At 41.3% G+C, this 20,054-nt stretch overlaps 1 protein-coding gene across 3 annotated transcripts in view; it reads right to left on the bottom strand.

Annotated features, from left to right (window-relative positions):
* Positions 1-20,054, bottom strand: part of TTC6 (tetratricopeptide repeat domain 6) — a 201,418-nt gene that overhangs the window by 121,635 nt on the left and 59,729 nt on the right. For all 3 annotated transcript variants that reach the window (XM_060175452.1, XM_060175454.1, XM_060175453.1), the window contains exon 3: positions 968-1,033. In XM_060175452.1, coding sequence (XP_060031435.1) covers positions 968-1,033 — 66 coding nt within the window. The remainder of the gene's footprint in view (positions 1-967; positions 1,034-20,054) is intronic.

Here is a 20,054-nt window from a genome sequence, read left to right as displayed (position 1 = left end):
AGCCATGACACCATCTCGCCAGCTGACAACTTGGGTCCACCTGCATATCAGATTTCAGGCTCAGGAAAAAACTAGTATAGTCATAGGCCCTTTGGAATATAACTACAATAGGCCTACTAGCTATCTTCAAAATGAAGACCCCAAATCTTCAACTGCAATATTCCATCTTTTAGGTTCATGATTAATCAACAATTTGTTATGCTTTATATGTTAACTTTTTTCAGCCCCCAGGTTCCAGAAGCTAGCATGATGCCAACCAGACTTCCCAGGGCAGGCAACCCCACCAATGTGTCCTGGAGCCCCACATCCTCAGAGCCCTTCCCCACTAGGGAAAGAAAGAGACAGGCTGGGAGTATGAATCGACCTGCCAATGCCCACGTTCAGCAAGGAAGCAACTACAGAAACCAGACCTTCCACCTTCTGCACCTCATAATGACGCTGGGTCCATACTCCCAGAATAGGAAAGCTATCAGGGGAGAGAATGGGATACGGAGTTCTGGTGGTGGGAATTGTGTGGAGTTATCCTATGGTTTTGTCAGTGTTTCCTTTTTATAAATAAAAATTTAAAAGAAAAAAAAAATGTTGGAAAAGGAATGCTACCCTACATCCTGGTGAATCCTGGTTCTTGGAGCTCTTCATCTCCGTCACCTTATTACTCCTGGTGCCACGCCACTGTCTTCTCTTGCATCTTTGCTTTGTGTCAGATTCTTCTTCACGTGTTGTCCCCTGCACTTTGTGTGCCATTCTCAGTCCATTCTCTAGTGTAAAGCACCTCAAGGGATTTCACTCATCCTTGCCATCCCGACTAGGTGTCAGCTCCTCAGGATAAACCTTCCACAAGTCTCTTTTTTGAAAAGGTCACAGGGAGTACAGAAATTGTGTAGGCATGAAGGCCCAGCAAGGTCCTGGAGGCCAAATTAAATAAATAAAAATAAAAACACTTGGCTTCAGAGTCTTCAATACTTACCTGTAAGCCTTGCTCTGTTTGATCTTGAGCTTCTGGCTGCTGAAATGTTTCCATTAACGGAATATCCTTAAAGGACAGAAAGGAAACAATTAAAATAATATCAGGGCAGGGATACATAACATAATGGTTATGCAAAAAGACTTTCATGCCTGAGGCTCCAAAGTCCCAGATTCAGTCCCCTGCACCACCAACAGCCAGAGCTGAGCAGTGCTCTAGTTAAAAAAAAAAAAATCAATGTTAAAAGTCATTGAGGCATAGCATTCAACACAGCATAATGCTAGTTAATACAATGTAGTAAAGGAGAAATATGTAAAAGGGAAATTATGATAGTCAAGATTATGCTGTGAATGAGAAATGTAGAGTGAAAGATACAAGGAAAATATTTTTTTTGCTATTCCATTTTCATAACTTTTTTACAATATTTATTTTCTATAGATGTATCATCAGATTTAATTTTAGACAAATAATATTAAATCAGATACTATAAGTCATTGCTGTTAAATTGCCTGTACAAGAAAGATAAATCAAAACTAAACCATAATCTAAGAAAAAAAAATCAAGTAATAGGGCCAGGCAGTGGTGCATACAGTTAAGTGCAAAGATTCAAGTTCAAGTCCTCAGTCCCCACCTGCATAAGGGAACCTTCAGGTACAGCAGTGCTGCAGACTCCCACCCCATTCAGCCCATTCAGCCCATTCAGCCCATCCATACCACCCTCTTTATCTCACCCTCCCTCTCAACTTCTCTGCCTCTGTCCAATAAATAAATTAAATATATTTAAATGGAGAAACAATGAGTACACCTAAACTTTTAATACAAAACACTGCTAATATTATTTTTCTTTTTTTTTCTTTTTTTTTTAAATATTTTATTTTATTTATTTATTCCCTTTTGTTGCCCTTGTAGTTTTATTGTTGTGGTTATTATTGTTGTTGTCGTTGTTGTTGGATAGGACAGAGAGAAATGGAGAGAGGAGGGGAAGACAGAGAGGAGGAGAGAAAGATAGACACCTGCAGACCTGCTTCACCGCCTGTGAAGCGACTCCCATGCAGATGGGGAGCCGGGTTCAAACCGGGATCCTTATGCCGGTCCTTGTGCTTTGCGCCACCTGCGCTTAACCCGCTGCGCTACAGCCCGACTCCCATTATTTTTCAATTTTGTTTTGTTTTACAAGACTGCACGTTTCAGAAGTACAACTTCACACTTCTTCAAATTATGTGACCACACTACACCCACCACCAAAGTGCCTACATCCCTCCACCAAACTCCACTCCATGGACTCCCTGATCCTTGCAATTCAACACTCCCCTCCCCTCCCCTTCTCACCTTCTTTGGTGACCTCAGTTTTGCAGTCCAAGCCCAAAGGTCATCAGGCTGTGCTTGTTTTCTTTGCTTTTTTTTTTTTCTTTCTATTTACTCAACCTGGGTGAGATTATTCCATATTTTTATTTTATATATGTCTCTTTAGTATTATTTCTAGGGTCGGTTTGGTAATGTTATGCCCAGAAGTTCAAGTCCCGATCTCACGCAAAGAAGACCAGCATCATGTGCAATAGCAAGAGCCTTTATTAGCAAGCTTAAGCTTGGGCTGCCGACACCCTTCCACGCAAGGGGAGAGTCTGAGACCCCGATCATTTTTCATCCCACCTTTTTATAGTTAGCACAGGGTGGGTACAGGTGGAAATACTTATGCAGAACAAGGAACAGTTGGTTTCGGGTTAACTGCTGTTCTCAATATTCAGGGCTTTTCTCTAACCTCCACAGTAGTGATGAATTTCTTTAATGGTTGTTTGTCCGGGAAACTCTCCATCGTTCCTTCAAACCTGAGTGGCAGCCTAGATGAACAGAGTATACCTGGGGAGATGCCTTTTCCATTCAATGCCTTGAATATATCCTGCAAGTCTTTTTTTTTTTTACCCTTTTTTTATTAGTGATTTAATGTTGATTTACAAAATTATTCGATAACAGGGGCACAACTCTGTACCATTCTCACCACCAGAGTTCTGTATCCCCAGTCCCTCCACTGTAAGCTACAGCAGTTCTCCTAAGGTTACAGATATGGGTTAACTAATATTTCTACAACTATCTGTCTATATGTGTATGTAATTGGCCTTTTTTCCCCTCTATGGTCCTGTCTTCTCTTTTCAAATCACACATAAACCTAATACTAAATCCAAATGTCCCTCCAGAAGAAGTAAATTCATAGAAAAAGAAAACCATGTGGTCCAGGAGGTGGCACAGTGGTAAAGCTTTGGACTCTCAAGCATGAGGTCAGAGTTTGATCCCCGGCAGCACGTATGCCAGAGTGATGTCTGGTTCTTTCTCTCTCTTCCTATATTTCTCATAAATAAATAAAATCTTGAAAGAAAAAGAAAGCCAGCAGGGTTCATGGATAAAGAGTTAGAATTTAATGAATGTGGGATATATTTTATTTATTGGTTTTTATCTATTTATTTATTTTGCCTCCAGGGTTATCGCTGGAGCTCAATGCCTGCACTACAAATCCACTGTTCCTGGTGGGCATTTTTTCCATTTTGTTCCCCTTGTTATTTTTATTGCTGTTGTTGTTGGATAAGACAGAGAGAAATCGAAAGAGATGGGGAAGAAAGAGAGGGGGAGAAAAAGATAGACACCTGGAGACTCCCCTGCAGGTAGGGTACTGGGGGCTCGAACTGGGATCCTTGCTCGAATCCTTGCACTTTGTACTATGTGGACTTAACCCAGTGTGCTACCACCCAGTCCCCAAATGTGGGCTATTTTTATGGGAGTTGGAGGGTTGATGAATCATTTAGGGTGATTAAATCCATGTCTGAATTGAAACCGGACAAAATGATTGCTCAATTTTGTCAATATACTTGATGTCTCTGAAGTGTGCACTGAAAGACAGTGTGATGCCTGCTCATGGGTATTGCCAAGGTTTGAGTCTGAGCCCCAAAGTGATCAGGTGCAATAAACACTATCTGGTATTCGATTATGCTGACTCCCTGCTGCTTCATCAGTTCTCCTACTGTAACAGGCTTGTACTTGAAGGGATAGGGAGCTAGAGCTAGTACAGTGAACAATCTATACAATCGACTTTCATGTCCAGGGTCGCAAATTTAATCCCCGGCACCACCATGAACTACTGCTCAGCAATGCTTTGTCCAAACAAATAAAAAAAAACAAGGGGGAGGGGCTGGGGAGATAGCACAGTGGTTACGCAAAAGTTGTTTGTTTTTTAAAATTGTATTTATTTATCCATGAGAAATGATAGGAGAGAGAGAAAGAACCAGACATCACTCTGGTACATGTGCTGCTGGGGATTGAACTCAGGACCTCATGCCTGAGAGTCCAAAGTCTTATCCACTGTGCCACCTCCCAGACCACACGCAAAAGATTTTCATGCTTGAGACTCTGAGGTCCCAGGTTCAGGCCCCAGCACCACTATAAGCCAAAGCTAAACAGTGCTCTGATGTTTTCATTTGTGCCTTTCTGTATCTTTTTCATTAATATAAAATAAATGGAGGAGGACCTAGAGGGGGTGAATTGTTAGGTGGGAAACTGGGAAATGTTGCATATGTACAAACTACTGTAATTTATTTTTGTTACTGTATTTTATTATTGACTGTAAACCATTAATCCCCCCCAATATAAAAACAGGGAAAGAGAGGAAGGAAGGAAGGAAGGAAGGAAGGAAGGAAGGAAGGAAAGAAGGAAGGAAGGAAGGAAGGAGGAAGGGAGGGAGGAAGGGACGGAGAGACGGAGGGAGGGAGGGAGGAAGGAAGAAGAGGGTAAAAGAATGTTTTTTATACGACCCTATGGTTTCATCAGCTTGGATTCAAGGTGCACAGACTTTAAGTCACTTACTATATTTAGTCTCAAGTTTCAGAAAGAAGGAAAGAAAAGATGTCTTATGGTCCTAAACAAACACTTGCCCACACAGGTTACTTTCCTGAACAATTACCCTGATTTGCATTGATTTTCTTTTACTTCCCACAGGCAAAACCCTGCTGGCCCTGGCCCTCCGCATCCTGCTAGAGATACAAGAATGTGTCAGAGCTGCTTTGCATGCACTCTTAACCACGTTGGGCCTTCTTTCTAATTAAACACCTAGACGATCTGGACTGTGTATTCAGTAAACGGTCACTTCTGAGAAATACAATTAAAGAAAACAGAACCTGAACAGCTGCCATCTAAATGAACATCAGAATTGCCGCAGACACTACCTGTAGCTAACTGCCCACAAAGTCCTAACAGACCTAACACCATCACAGTGCTTCAGGGCTAAGGGAGTAAGAGAAGCGGCCGGACGGTGGCACACCTGGCTGAGTGTCCATGTTACAATGCTCAAGGATCCAGGTTCAAACCCCTGGCTCCCATTTGCAGGGGGTAACTTCACAAGTGGTAGAGCAGGGCTGCAGGTCTCTCTCTCTCTCTCTCTCTCTCTCTCTCTCTCCTTTTCCCTCTGGATTTCTCTGTCTCTATCTAATAAATAAAATAATAATTTAAAAAAATTAAGAATGTAAGAGAACCATAAGGCTGATTTTTTTCAAGAAGTTTACTTTAAAAAAAAAAAAAAAAAAAAACAGAGGACTACTGAGTTCTGGATAATGGCAGTACCAGAGGTGGAATCTGGGATCCCTTACATGCAAGTCCCAAGTCCCCTATACAAGCGCTATACTATTTCCAAGAAGTTTACAGACTTTTCCTCAAGAAGTTACAACCTAGTTGAGACAGAAATAACAGATGAGAAGTGACTATTTTCAAATGCAAAGCAATGTATCCAATCAAGTATAATTATTATGTAAAATATGAATTGTTTATATAGAGAAATGAAGATCTGAATATAAACATTAGAAAAATTACACATCTCACTGAGAAATAAACTGGGGAAGAGCTGGGTTCTTGGGAAGAGGACCCAAGAAAGAGTGAAGGGGAATCACAGGTCCCTAATTCATGGCTTAATACCGACCATCTGAAAATAACTATGTGCCCTCTCTCTCTATTAACTCTGAAAGTTCTTATGTCTCTTTCCTTCAATTTAGTCCAAAGAAATGTATAAAACTAAAACATTCCAGACACTACTGAGGATAGAAGAAAAACAAAGGTGTCATGGTTTCTCAGATGACATGAAGCCTGGAAAATTCATTTTGATTTTGATGTCTCTAAATCAAGCAATAGGTCCATCATTCGTCATCACTGCATGTAAAGTCACTTTAAAGTTAACTAAAAAGGACCAGGTGTTGGCACACCTGGTGGAGTACCCATGTCACAATGCACTAGAGGTCGCCGGTTCAAGTCTCCGGTCCCCATCTACAAGAGGAAAACTTGCTTCCTGAGTGGTGAAGCAGTGCTGCAGGTGTCTGTCTCTCTTCCTCCCTTTTCCTCTCTCCCCTCTCGATTTCTGACTGTCTCTATCGAATAAAGATCATTTAAAAAAAAGAAAAAATTAATTAAAATAAAGTTAAAATTAATACACGGGTAGTTAACCTGAATATTCAGAAAAATACATATACTTCTAACATGTTCAGATGGTATTACAAAAAGACTTTAGTAGCCAATCTGCTTGCTATATTTATAAGTGAAAAAGAATTTGCTTTAACAACACATTTAGGGGGAGTTGGACAGTAGCACAGCAGGTTAAGTGCATGTGGAGTGAAGCACAAGGACAGGCTTAAGGATCCCGGTTCAAGCCCCCAGCTCCCCACCTGCAGGGGAGTCGCTTCACAGGCAGTGAAGCAGGTCTGCAGGTGTCTATCTTTCTCTCCCCCTCTCTGTCTCCCCTCCTCTCTCCATTTCTCTCTGTCCTAACAGCAACAACATCAATAACAACAATAATAACTACAACAACAATAAAAAACAGGGGCAACAAAAGGGGGAAAAAAAAAAATATATATATATATATATGGAGGCACTTAACATACCCTTATTTGTTGCATGTAATTGCTCCTTAAATCAGGAAATATTATCTTCCAACAGTTCACTACACATATTAGAAACTTAGAAGACACATCTTATGCGACACTGCTACAGTGCCTACTGACCCAGCAATACCACTTTTGGGCATTTATTTACAGAACATGAAAACACTAATTCAAAGAGCCTTGTGCACCTCAGTGTTCATAGGTGCATTATTCACAACAGCCAAAGAGTGGAAGGAACCTAAATGCCCATCAACAGATGACTTGATGAAAAAATTATGGGATATATACTCCTTACAATACTACTCTGCAATTAAAAAAAAAAAGAATATAGTATTTCTTTTAGGACAAAACAGATTGAACTGGAAGTGATTATGCTCAGTGAAGTCAGCCAAGCAGTCAAAGATAGCTACTATATGATTTCATTCATATGTGGAATCTCAAGAATTGAGACGCGTGAACTTGCTGGAGGTAGGGCGAGAAGAACAGAAGGAACCAAACTTCTCTCTGTGACTGAGGACAATGGTGGTTGTCATCACGAGGGGGGGGGCACAGAACTTTAGTGGTAGGTGTGGTGTAGGACTGTAACCCATATAGTCTTGTAAAAACCACTATTAAATCACTAATAAAAAAAGAGAAAGAAAATTTACTAAAGGAAGAGAGCATTCTGAATTTATGTCAAGATCACAGTTCTTTGTTCTTTATTTCCTTCTTTTCTTTTTCTTTCCTCCTTTCTAATTGGGGAGAGGGGGAAAGAAAGAGGAAGAGAGAGAGAGAGAGGTCATCAGTCTAATAATGTGATGCTGGGGATCAAACTCAGGACCCCATAGGCAAAAATCCAATGCTTCATCAGTTTTAGTCACCTCTGAATTAGGCGACTTTTTTTTTCTTTCTACCCCCCCCCACCTTTTTTTTAATCAATAAAAATGGTGGGGGAGATAACACAATGGTTATGCAAAGACTCTCTTGCCTGAGGCCCCAAAGGCTCAATACCCCACCTCACCCCAGCCACCATAAGTCAGAGCTAAAGAGTTCTCTGGTAAAAAGAAAGAGAAGAAAGAAAGAGAGAGGGGGGGGGGAGACAAAGAAAGAAAGAAAGAAAGAAAGAAAGAAAGAAAGAAAGAAAGAAAGAAAGAAGCCTCCCATTAAAAGCAATAAAGGGGACTTCCGGAGGCGGAGCTACGAGCAGCAGATCGCTTTCTCTCCTCTCCTCTCCTCTCCTCTCCTCTCCTCTCCTCTCCCGGATCAACTAGGAATACCAGAGGAGACCACCCGGACCAAAACAGGACAGGACTAGAATGACCACAGGAACCCAGTAAATCACCCGTGAGTACAAACACGCGTGGCTGGTGACAGAGAGGAGAGAGGGGCCTAAGGAGAGATTAAGTGGCTGCTTAGTTCGACAGTTTGTCAGTGGAGACACCACCTCCAGTCTGCTCCACAACAAGGGGACAGCTGAAGGGAGGAGGAGGCTCCCCAGAGACTCACCAAGTACAACTCTGAGTCTCCATTGCTACTGCCCTCAGAGTCTGGAGCAGCAACAGGGAGGGACACCAGGGTACAGAGATCTGACCGGGAAACTCAGGAGAAGACCTATGCCTCTCGGTGGCATAGCTGAGGGGCTGTGAAAGTCTCTTTGCATAACCACTGGAGTATCTCTGCCACACCCTGCTTTATCTCTTGGTCAGGAGTCAGTGATTAAGCCAAGAAGCCTATTGATAGTTTAAAAGCCCTCAGGCTCCCATAGCCTACAGGGGAAAAAAAAAAGGCTTTTACACCACTGAACTCCAACTCAGGGATTGAAAAAACTGTTAACTTATATAAAATGGTTAAAACAACAAGAAAAAATATTGGAGACTCGAACCAGGACAAGAGTCCAGCTAAAAGTCCTCCAGAGGGTGAAGCACAAAACAACGAGTTCAACATCCAAACATTAGCTAAGGAAATAATAACAGGAGTGAGTAAAGAATTTGAAAAAATTGTAATCAGAAATGCAGGAACAACAAATGAGAATATGGAAGAAAATTCTAATTATCTCATGGTTGTTAGAGAGCTGAAAGCTGAAATCGCTGAGCTAAGAAGGTAACTAACTGAACAAGCTAAAACAGTATCAGAGCAGGGCAACAAAATAGATGAACTCCAGAAAACAGTAGAGGGCAGAGAGAATAGAATCAATGAGGCTGAAGACAGAATTAGCAAGATTGAGGATGAATTAGAGACAACTAAAAAAGAAGTAAGAGATCTCAAAAAGAGATTAAGAGATGCTAAAAACAACAACAGAGTCCTATGGGATGACTTCAAAAGAAACAATATACGCATTATTGGCTTACCAGAGGAAGAAAGAGAAGGGGAGGAAGAAAGCATTCTCCAGGCCATAATAGCTGAAAATTTCTCTAGTCTAGACAACACCAAAGACATAAAGATTCAAGAAGCCCAGAGGGTCCCAAACAGAATTAACCCAGACCTAAAGACACCAAGACATGTCATACTTAGATTGGAAAGGAATAAGGATAAAGAAAGGATCCTCAAGGCTGCAAGAGAAAAACAAAGAGTCACCTACAAAGGAAAACCCATAAGATTAGCAGCAGACTTCTCCATACAAACACTACAGGCCAGAAGAGAATGGCAAGATATCTATCCAGTGCTCAATGAGAAAGGCTTTCAGCCAAGAATACTATATCCTGCTAGATTGTCATTCAGACTAGATGGAAGCATCAAAGCCTTCTCAGACAAGCAACAGTTGAAGGAAGCAACCATCACCAAGCCTGCCTTGAAAGAATTTCTGAAAGGTCTCCTATAAACAACCAGACCACCACAAATAGAACATATATCAAAACACTCTAAAACTCTACAAGAATGGCGTTAAAATATCTTCAATCTTTGATATCAATAAATGTCAATGGACTGAATTCACCTATTAAAAGACACAGAGTAGGAAGATGGATCAGAAAACACAACCCAACAATATGTTGTCTACAGGAAACTCACCTAACGCAACAAGACAAACACAGACTTAAAGTGAAAGGATGGAAAACTATCATTCAAGCCAATGGCCCACAAAAAAGGGCAGGAACAGCTATTCTCATATCTGACATGATAGACTTTAAAATAGATAAGATTAAAAAAGATAGGAATGGACACTACTTACTGCTCAGAGGATCAGTCAATCAAGAGGACTTAACAATTATTAATATCTATGCACCCAATGAGAAGCCATCTAAATACATCAAACTTCTACTGAAAGAGCTACAGCAATATATTAACAGTAACACAATCATAGTAGGGGACTTCAACACCCCACTATCTCAACTTGACAGATCATCCAGGCAGAAAATCAATAAAGACATAAGGGAGCTAAATGAAGAGATAGATAAACTAGAACTATTGGACATTTTCAGAGTCATTCATCCCAAGAAACTGGAATACACATTTTACTCAAATCCACATGGATCATTCTCAAGGATAGACTATATGTTAGGCCACAAAGACAGCATCAGCCTATTCAAGAGCACTGAAATCATCCCAAGCATCTTCTCAGACCACAGTGGAATTAAACTAACACTTAACAATCAACAAAAGATTAGAAACAGTGCCAAAATGTGGAAGCTCAACAGTACACTTCTTAACTTCTGGGTCAAAGAGGAAATCAAGGAAGAAATCAAAATGTTTCGAGAGTTCAATGAAAATGAAGACACAAGCTATCAAAATATTTGGGACACAGCTAAAGCAGTCCTAAGAGGGAAGTTCATAGCTATACAAGCACACATTAGGAAACAAGAAAAGGCACAAATAAACAGCCTGATTGCACATCTTAAAGACCTAGAAGAAGAACAACAAAGGAATCCTAAAGCAACCAGAAGGACAGAAATTACTAAAGTTAAGGCAGAAATAAATAACATTGAGAATAGGAAAACCATACAAAAGATCAATGAAAGTAAATGTTGGTTCTTCGAAAGAGTAAACAAAATCGACAAACCTTTAGCCAGACTCACAAAACAAAAAAAGGAGAAGACCCAAATAAATCGGATAGTAAATGAAAGAGGAGAAATCACAACAGACACTGCAGAAATTCAACATATCATGCGAGGCTTCTATGAACAACTATATGCCACCAAGCTAGAGAACCTGGAAGAAATGAATGATTTCCTAGATACCTACCAACTTCCAAAACTAAGTAAAGAGGAAGTGGATAACATGAACAGGCCCATCATAGCTAATGAAATTGAAACAGTTATCAAAAATCTTCCCAAAAATAAAAGTCCTGGACCAGATGGTTTTACAAATGAATTCTACAAAACTTTCAAAGAAGAACTAATACCTCTACTTTTAAAAGTCTTCCAGAAGATTGAAGACACTGGAATACTCCCTGCCAGCTTCTATGAAGCCAACATCACCCTGATACCAAAAGCAGACAGGGACACAACCAAAAAAGAAAACTACAGACCAATATCTCTAATGAACATAGATGCGAAAATATTGAACAAAATTCTAGCCAACCGGATACAGCAGTATATCAAAAAAATTGTTAATCATGACCAAGTGGGGTTTATCCCAGGCATGCAAGGTTGGTTTAATATACGTAAATCAATCAATGTGATCCACCACATCAACAAAAGCAAGACCAAAAACCACATGGTCATATCAATAGATGTAGAGAAAGCCTTTGACAAAATACAACATCCCTTTATGATCAAAACACTACAAAAAATAGGAATAGATGGAAAATTCCTGAAGATAGTGGAGTCTATATATAGCAAACCTACAGCCAACATCATACTCAATGGTGAAAAACTGGAAGCATTTCCACTCAGATCAGGTACTAGACAGGGCTGCCCACTATCACCATTACTATTCAACATAGTGTTGGAAGTTCTTGCCATAGCAATCAGGCAGGAGCAAGGAATTAAAGGAATACAGATTGGAAGAGAAGAAGTCAAACTCTCCTTATTTGCAGATGACATGATAGTATACATGGAAAAACCTAAGGAATCTAGCAAGAAGCTTTTGGAAATCATCAGGCAATACAGTAATGTGTCAGGCTATAAAATTAACATTCAAAAGTCAGTGGCATTCCTCTATGCAAACACTAAGTTAGAAGAAATTGAAATCCAGAAATCAGTTCCTTTTTCTATAGCAACAAAAACAATAAAATATCTAGGAATAAACCTAACCAAAGAAGTGAAAGACTTGTATACTGAAAATTATGAGTCACTACTCAAAGAAATTGAAAAAGACACAAAGAAGTGGAAAGATATTCCATGCTCATGGGTTGGAAGAATTAACATCATCAAAATGAATATATTACCCAGAGCCATCTACAAATTTAATGCTATCCCCATCAAGATCCCAAGCACATTTTTTAGGAGAATAGAACAAATGCTACAAATGTTTATCTGGAACCAGAAAAGACCTAGAATTGCCAAAACAATCTTGAGAAAAAAGAACAGAACCGGAGGCATCACACTGCCATGTTGGTATATTCTACCACTGCCTTGTGTTTATGTATATATGAATGGATATTGTTGGTATGCATGAGACCCCTTCTGTTTCATTTGGTTTAAATCCCCCCTGCTTAACACTATTCTATTTACATAACCACTGTTAACAAGTTCCACCCTCCCTCCAGGGCACCGTGGTTCAGTGATAGGATTCTCGCCTGCTCTGCCCCTTCTTTGTCACACTCTGATTTTCACCAGTCACTTTTCTCTCCACCCTCTCTATGTCACATCCTGTTTCCACCCTACTTGGCAAGTATATATAAAGACAGCATTGTGAGTTTGAGTACTTTACCTTGAGTTTAGCTTAGCTCGTCTTAGATTGTGCTGCGTCCTGCATGAATAAAGAGATACTGCCTACAACCCAGCCATGAGTTCCTGGTCGTCTGTTACCCGCCCGTGAAGCCAGCCCGGTGAAAACAACATATGGCGCCACAACGTGGGACCAGACCTGCGCAACTCCCAGATAAGTGAAGACTTTGCCTACCTATGCACTATGGTCATCTCTTCTACTTACGAAGAGGTTTGCCAAAGCCTCTACTGTTTCATTATGAGACAGTTACTCTGTCTCTGGAACATTTTACTCTGGGCCACACTTCGGTTCCCTGACCGGGAACTTTGGTTTCTTATGACCAGGATCATAGAGCCTGGGAGATGCACTGAGATTTCTCCTTGGACTTTCTGGATTCCCTCTCTCATGTTTCCTGAGGAAAAGGACTACATTTTGCTCCGGGCCACAATTTGGTTCTTTATGACCTTGATCGTAGACCTTGGGATATGCATGGGGATTTCCCCTGGGACTTTCTGGACTTCTTCTCGAATATTTCCCATGGAGAAGGACTACTCTAATTTGAAGAACATTCTCGAGTACCCTGGAAGTTCCCAAGTATGGAGACACGTGGTTAGTTCTACTCTCCTGATTGGATTCTTTCTTTGATGGGAAGACACTTTTAAAAATGGGTGCCTGAAGCAATCCAGCAGGAACAGTCAGAAGCACCCTAAATGGAATTTTGAGGACCTTTTTGGACTAGGTCGCCCTCCAGGGATTCTTAATCCTACATGGTGAGATCTTGATAATCTGGTTCAAGTTGCGTTTCATAAGAGAATGATTTGAATGACTGAATTTTTGCTTGACATTGACTTAAAAAAAATAAAATGCTGGACGCAGCCATGATTTCTAGAGACATCCAGAAACAATCCAAAAAATTGTTTTTTCCCTACTATGATTTCTCTTTTATGTCTTGACATGAATCTGAAACGTTTAATCCTGAAAACTGTATGAGTTATGGGTGGGGCAGATAGTGCAATGATTATGTTAATTATTCTCATGCCTGAGGCTTTTAACTGGTTCTTCTGTTTACCTTTCCACATTTTATTGAGTTTAAACTGTTTAAATAACCTTAAAATCATACTAGAAAGGACTTCCAATTATAATGGAGTTATCAATTATAGTAAACTTCTAATCTGCTACAAGTTTTGTTTGACAAGTAAGTGAATTTCAGCTGTCAAAGTCTTCACATGAAAAAGCATCTACTCAAATGGAATTCCTGGAAATCCATTTGGATCCGGTTCTCTGACATCGCCCCCGGAAACCAATGATGAGACCTGGCACGACCTGAAGAAACAGATTCACAGACTCCAAAGATCACTCTCTACAGAAAAGCAGAATTCAGGTTGCCGACATTCCCCATTGAGACAGACGTACAGCGTTTCATCCCTTGGCATTTTCTTCTGTGGTCAGCTACTTTGGACTGACACCTCCATCGGACTTACTGGTACACACTGCTGTGTTTCTCAAAGACTAACTTCAGCCAATTGCCTTGAGACTTTATAGACCATGTCCCCTCACCTGCAGGCTCTGTCCCAGAGGCAGAAAACTCCCCCTCCTTATTAGGTTATGCCCACAGAGGCATGAAGCGCCCCAAGAGGCAAGAGATGCCCACAGAGGCAGGAAACGCCCTTTGAGGCAAGAGATGCCCCCAGAGGCATGAAGCGTTCCCAGAGGCAAGAAATGCCCTTTCGCCTGCTAGGCCTTGCCCTTTGAGGCAAGAAAAGCTCCCCTTGGCATCACGCTGGTTATTGCTGCTCACCTATTTTGTTTTCCATGTCTTATGCCAGTTCGTTTGAAAATGCCTGTACGATATAGGTTTCTGTTCACCCCACAATGGCCATTAGTTAAAAAGAAAGGGGGAATTGTTGGTATATTCTACCACTGCCTTGTGTTTATGTATATATGAATGGATATTGTTGGTATGCATGAGACCCCTTCTGTTTCATTTGGTTTAAATCCCCCCTGCTTAACACTATTCTATTTACATAACCACTGTTAACAAGTTCCACCCTCCCTCCAGGGCACCGTGGTTCAGTGATAGGATTCTCGCCTGCTCTGCCCCTTCTTTGTCACACTCTGATTTTCACCAGTCACTTTTCTCTCCACCCTCTCTATGTCACATCCTGTTTCCACCCTACTTGGCAAGTATATATAAAGACAGCATTGTGAGTTTTAGAGTACTTTACCTTGAGTTTAGCTTAGCTCGTCTTAGATTGTGCTGCGTCCTGCATGAATAAAGAGATACTGCCTACAACCCAGCCATGAGTTCCTGGTCGTCTGTTACCCGCCCGTGAAGCCAGCCCGGCGAAAACAACACTGCCAGATCTCAAACTATATTATAGGGCCATTGTCATCAAAACTGCTTGGTACTGGAACATGAACAGACACACTGACCAGTGGAATAGAATTGAGAGCCCAGAAATGAGGCCCCACACCTATGGACATCTAATCTTTGACAAAGGGGCCCAGACTATTACATGGGGAAAGCAGAGTCTCTTCAACAAATGGTGTTGGAAACAATGGGTTGAAACATGCAGAAGAATGAAGCTGAATCACTGTATTTCACCAAATACAAAAGTAAATTCCAAGTGGATCAAGGACTTGGATGTTAGACCAGAAACTATCAGATACTTAGAGGAAAATATTGGAAGAACTTTTTTCCACATAAATTTTAAAGCATTTCAATGAAACGAATCCAATTACAAGGAAGACTAAGGCAAGTATAAACCTATGGGACTACATCAAATTAAAAAGCTTCTTCACAGCAAAAGAAACCACTACCCAAATCAAGAGACCCCTCACAGAATGGGAGAAGATCTTTACATGCCATACATCAGATAAGAGTTTAATAACCAACATATATAAAGAGCTTACCAGACTCAACAACAAGACAACAAATAACCCCATCCAAAAATGGGGGGAGGAATTGGACAGAATATTCACCACAGAAGAGATCCAAAAGGCCAAGAAACACATGAAAAAATGCTCCAAGTCTCTGATTGTCAGAGAAATGCAAATCAAGACAACAATGAGATATCACTTCACTCCTGTGAGAATGTCACACATCAGAAAAGGTAACAGCAGCAAATGCTGGAGAGGATGTGGGGTCAAAGGAACCCTCCTGCACTGCTGGTGGGAATGTCAATTGGTCCAACCTCTGTGGAGAACAGTCTGGAGAACTCTCAGAAGGCTAGAAATGGACCTACCCTATGACCCTGCAATTCCCCTCCTGGGGATATATCCTAAGGAACCCAACACATCCATCCAAAAAGATCTGTGTACACATATGTTCTTGGCAGCACAATTTGTAATAGCCAAAACCTGGAAGCAACCCAGGTGTCCAACAACAGATGAGTGGCTGAGCAAGTTGTGGTATATATACACAATGGAATACTACTCAGCTGTAAAAAATGGTGACTTCACCGTTTTCAGCCGATCTTGGATGGACCTTGAAAAAATCATGTTGAGTGAAATAAGTCAGAAACAGAAGGATGAATATGGGATGATCTCACTCTCAGGCCGAAGTTGAAAAACAAGATTAGAAAAGAAAATACAAGTCGAACCTAAAATGGAATTGGAGTATTACACCAAAGTAAAAGACTCTGGGGTGGGTGGGTGGGTGGGGAGAATACAGGTCCATGAAAAATGATGAATGAAATAGTGGGGGTTGTATTGCTAAATGGGAATCTGGGGAATGTTATGCATGTAAAAAAAAATAAAAATAAAAGGAAGAAGAAGTAGAAACGCAAAGCAGAAATTGACTGAGTTTGGAGTATGGCACCAAAGTAAGAAAGCAGAAGTATACTAGAGTTTGCAGTGAGTACCTCCCTAATACTTCCTCTCCACTTTTCCAAGCTTTGGGTCCATGATTGCTCAACAATTTGTTTGGCTTTGTATGTTAACTCTCTTTTCAGTCACCAGGTTCCAGGTGTCATCAGGATGCCAGCCAGACTTCCCTGGATTGAAGACACCACCAATGTGTCCTGGAGCTCAGCTTCCCCAGAGACCCATCCTACTAGGGAAAGAGAGAGGCAGACTGGGAGTGTGGACCGACCAGTCAACGCCCATGTTCAGCGAGGAAGCAATTACAGAAGCCAGACCTTCTACCTTCTGCAACCCTCAATGACCCTGGGTCCATGCTCCCAGAGGGATAGAGAATGGGAAAGCTATCGGGGGAGGGGGTGGGATATGGAGATTGGGCGGTGGGAATTGTGTGGAGTTGTACCCCTCCTACCCTATGGTTTTGTTAATTAATCCTTTCTTAAATAAAAATAAAATAAAATAATAAAAAAAAGAAGATATAGCAAAACAAAGGGAAGGGCTAATTCAAAACATTGCACCTACATTTTATCACTACAAAGAAAAAAAAAATAAAAGCAATAAAGGAAAATCCGCTAAGCACCTTCAGTATATCAATCTATAAATAAAATCACTAATCTATGTTTATAATCTAGACGGTATATACCCACCTTCCTTAGTGAAAATGACTGACTGGCTAATGTCCACAAAGAAGCACTAATAGGAAGTTTTCCGTTAGCTCTTGTCCAAACTAAATTCCAATTGTCCAAGTTGTTCTTGAATGCATCAGAAAGTGGGAATAAGAAAATTTCACTGCAGTTCATAAGAAAACCCTTCAAGCCACCTCATCTCACACAGGACGTAATAACATAAATAAATATTTCGATAATAAAAACCCAGGTTCCCAAGAGCGAGGGTATTTTTATTTACATCGTTTGACAAATATTTATTTAGAGTCCAAAGAATTGTGTGGAGCTATATGGAGGATTTAAAAAAAAAAAAAAGGTAAAAGATAAATAATCTTGCTTCTAGGTTGTTTATGTTCATACAAGACAAATTTAGCATTCATTTGACCCACCCTACCAAAAAGAGAGAATATGATTCGATTCTGATTGCTCGGGCATTATGTGTGTACATAAATAATAATAATGATGCATGTCGTGATCGAGGGAGGAAGAGAGAGCGGATTAAATATTTAGAACTGAAGGCAAAACTTCCTTAACACGGACTAGAAAAGTAGTAACTAAATGTGTACAGTACTTGTCACCAAGTACTTACTGCAGATAAGCAGGGTGAGGGCAGACCACAATTCCCACTGGCTCACACTCCCTACTCCTAGCCTCTAGTTCCCAGAGATCGGTGATGTGATCTTAGCTGACCCACTGAGGTGACTTTTTTCACTGTCAGTTCCTTTCCAACTCAAAAAGGAAAATCCCTCTGTCCAACTGGTTTACAAGAAGCTATAGAAGCTGGTTCCATACTATTCACATCTTTGATTCACCCTCCTTCCACTGTGCTAATTTCCAAGGCAAGAAAGTTAGTGTCAGGAGCTTACATAAATCATTAAGTGATCAGATCAAATCAAATCCTTAAGTCGTGCTCTGCAGCATCAGAATCGAGAGTCCTGTCAAGGAGACACCAGGGGACCAGGTGGTAGTGCACGTAGTGAGAAGCACAGGGACCAGCACAAGGATCTCGGTTCAAGCCCCGGTTCCCCACCTGCAGTGGGGGTTGCCTCACAAGCGGTTGAAGCAAGTCTGCAAGTGTCTGTCTTTCTCTCCCCCTCTCTGTCTTCCTCTCCCTTCTTAATTTCTCTGTCCTGTCCAACAGCAGCAGCAACGACAACAACAGAAAAAAGATGGCCACCAGGAGCAGGGCAGGCACTGAGGCCCAGCCATACCCCTGGAGACAAAATTTAAAAAATAAAATAAAGACGAGGGAGGGAGAGGAGGGGAAATGGGAGGAGAGGAGGTGGAAAATATGAAGAGGAAGACACCAAAAGACTGATAAGACTCACAGAAAAAAGTGGAAGGGGGCAGAAGTCACACACTCAAGAGGAAGGAAGCATTATCATTTTCTTTTAGCAAGAATCGACTTGCCACAGTGGCCCATCTTTACTATCCCCTTGCTTTAAAAAATGCTATGTTCGGGAGTTGGGCTGTAGCGCAGCGGGTTAAGCGCAGGTGGCGCAAAGCACAAGGACCGGCATAAGGATCCCGGTTCGAACCCCGGCTCCCCACCTGCAGGGGAGTCACTTCACAGGCGGTGAAGCAGGTCTGCAGGTGTCTGTCTTTCTCTCCCCCTCTCTGTCTTCCCCTTCTCTCTCCATTTCTCTCTGTCCTATCAGGCGGTGAAGCAGGTCTGCAGGTGTCTGTCTTTCTCTCCCCCTCTCTGTCTTCCCCTTCTCTCTCCATTTCTCTCTGTCCTATCCAACAACGACAACAACAATAATAACTACAACAATAAAACAACAAGGGCAACAAAAGGGAATAAATAAATAAAATAAATATTTTAAAAAAAATTTTTTTTAAATGCTATGTTCAGGGAGTTTAAAGATGCAGTGAAAGGAAACAGGAGATAGATAGCTCGTCAGGTAGATGGCGTACGTTAACATCGGCAAAGACCCAGGTTTGAGTCCCTGTTATCAAATGGAAGCATGATGCATGGCACCAGAGTTTCACAAATGGTGGGGGAAGGGTGGAGTGTCCCTCCCTCCCTCCCTCCCTCCCTCCCTCCCTCCCTTCCTTCCTTCCTTTCCTCCTCCTCCATCTCCAGTAAAAGATGAAGTGAGGTTATCAATGTAATTTATCAAACCAGCACTTTTTATTTTGTAATGGCCTACTGGGTCATGATTGAGTCTACTGCTCCTAGAGGTCTGATATTTTTCTTTTTGATTTCAGACAGAAACGGCGGGGGGTGGGGGGGAGATGGAGACAGAGAGAAAAAGGGGGATAAGAGGAGGAGTCTGTGCTAGAACCCATATATATTCCTATTTAACAAAGCAGCCTGTGTAACCTCTGCATCCCAGCCTGTCTGAGCTCACACTCCATGGTTTCTTCCCTTCTCTCTCTGTATCTCAGTCTGAACAAATGAGCCTAGAGTCACGGGGTCCCAGAGATGACAAAAAAGATAAAGGAGGAGGAGAAAGAGGAAGGGAGAGGAGAAAGAAGAGGAGGAAGAAGCAAAAGAGGAGGAAGAAGGAAGAGGAGGAGAAGAAGAAATAAATTAATTTAAAAACACACTTAAATACCAACTGTAGCTTAATTCTTCTTTTTTCAAATATTTTTATATTTATTTTCCCTTTTGTTGACCTTTTTATTATTGTTGTAGTTGTTATTGATGTCGTCGTTGTTAGATAGGACAGAGAGAAATGGAGAAATATGGGGAAGACAGAGAGGGGGAGAGAAAGACAGACACCTGCAGACCTGCTTCATTGCCTGTGAAGTGACTCCCCTGCAGGTGGGGAGCTGGGGGCTCGAACCGCCTCAAGGCGATCCTTGCGCTTTGCACCAAGTGCACTTAACCCGCTGCACTACCGCCCAACTCCCAGCTTAATTCTTAAA

The sequence above is a fragment of the Erinaceus europaeus genome, chromosome 16 (assembly GCF_950295315.1).
Source record: "Erinaceus europaeus chromosome 16, mEriEur2.1, whole genome shotgun sequence".
NCBI classification, from domain to species: Eukaryota; Metazoa; Chordata; class Mammalia; order Eulipotyphla; family Erinaceidae; genus Erinaceus; species Erinaceus europaeus.
Note: the sequence above shows the minus strand (reverse complement) of the source record. Positions and strands in the feature narration are given on the sequence as shown.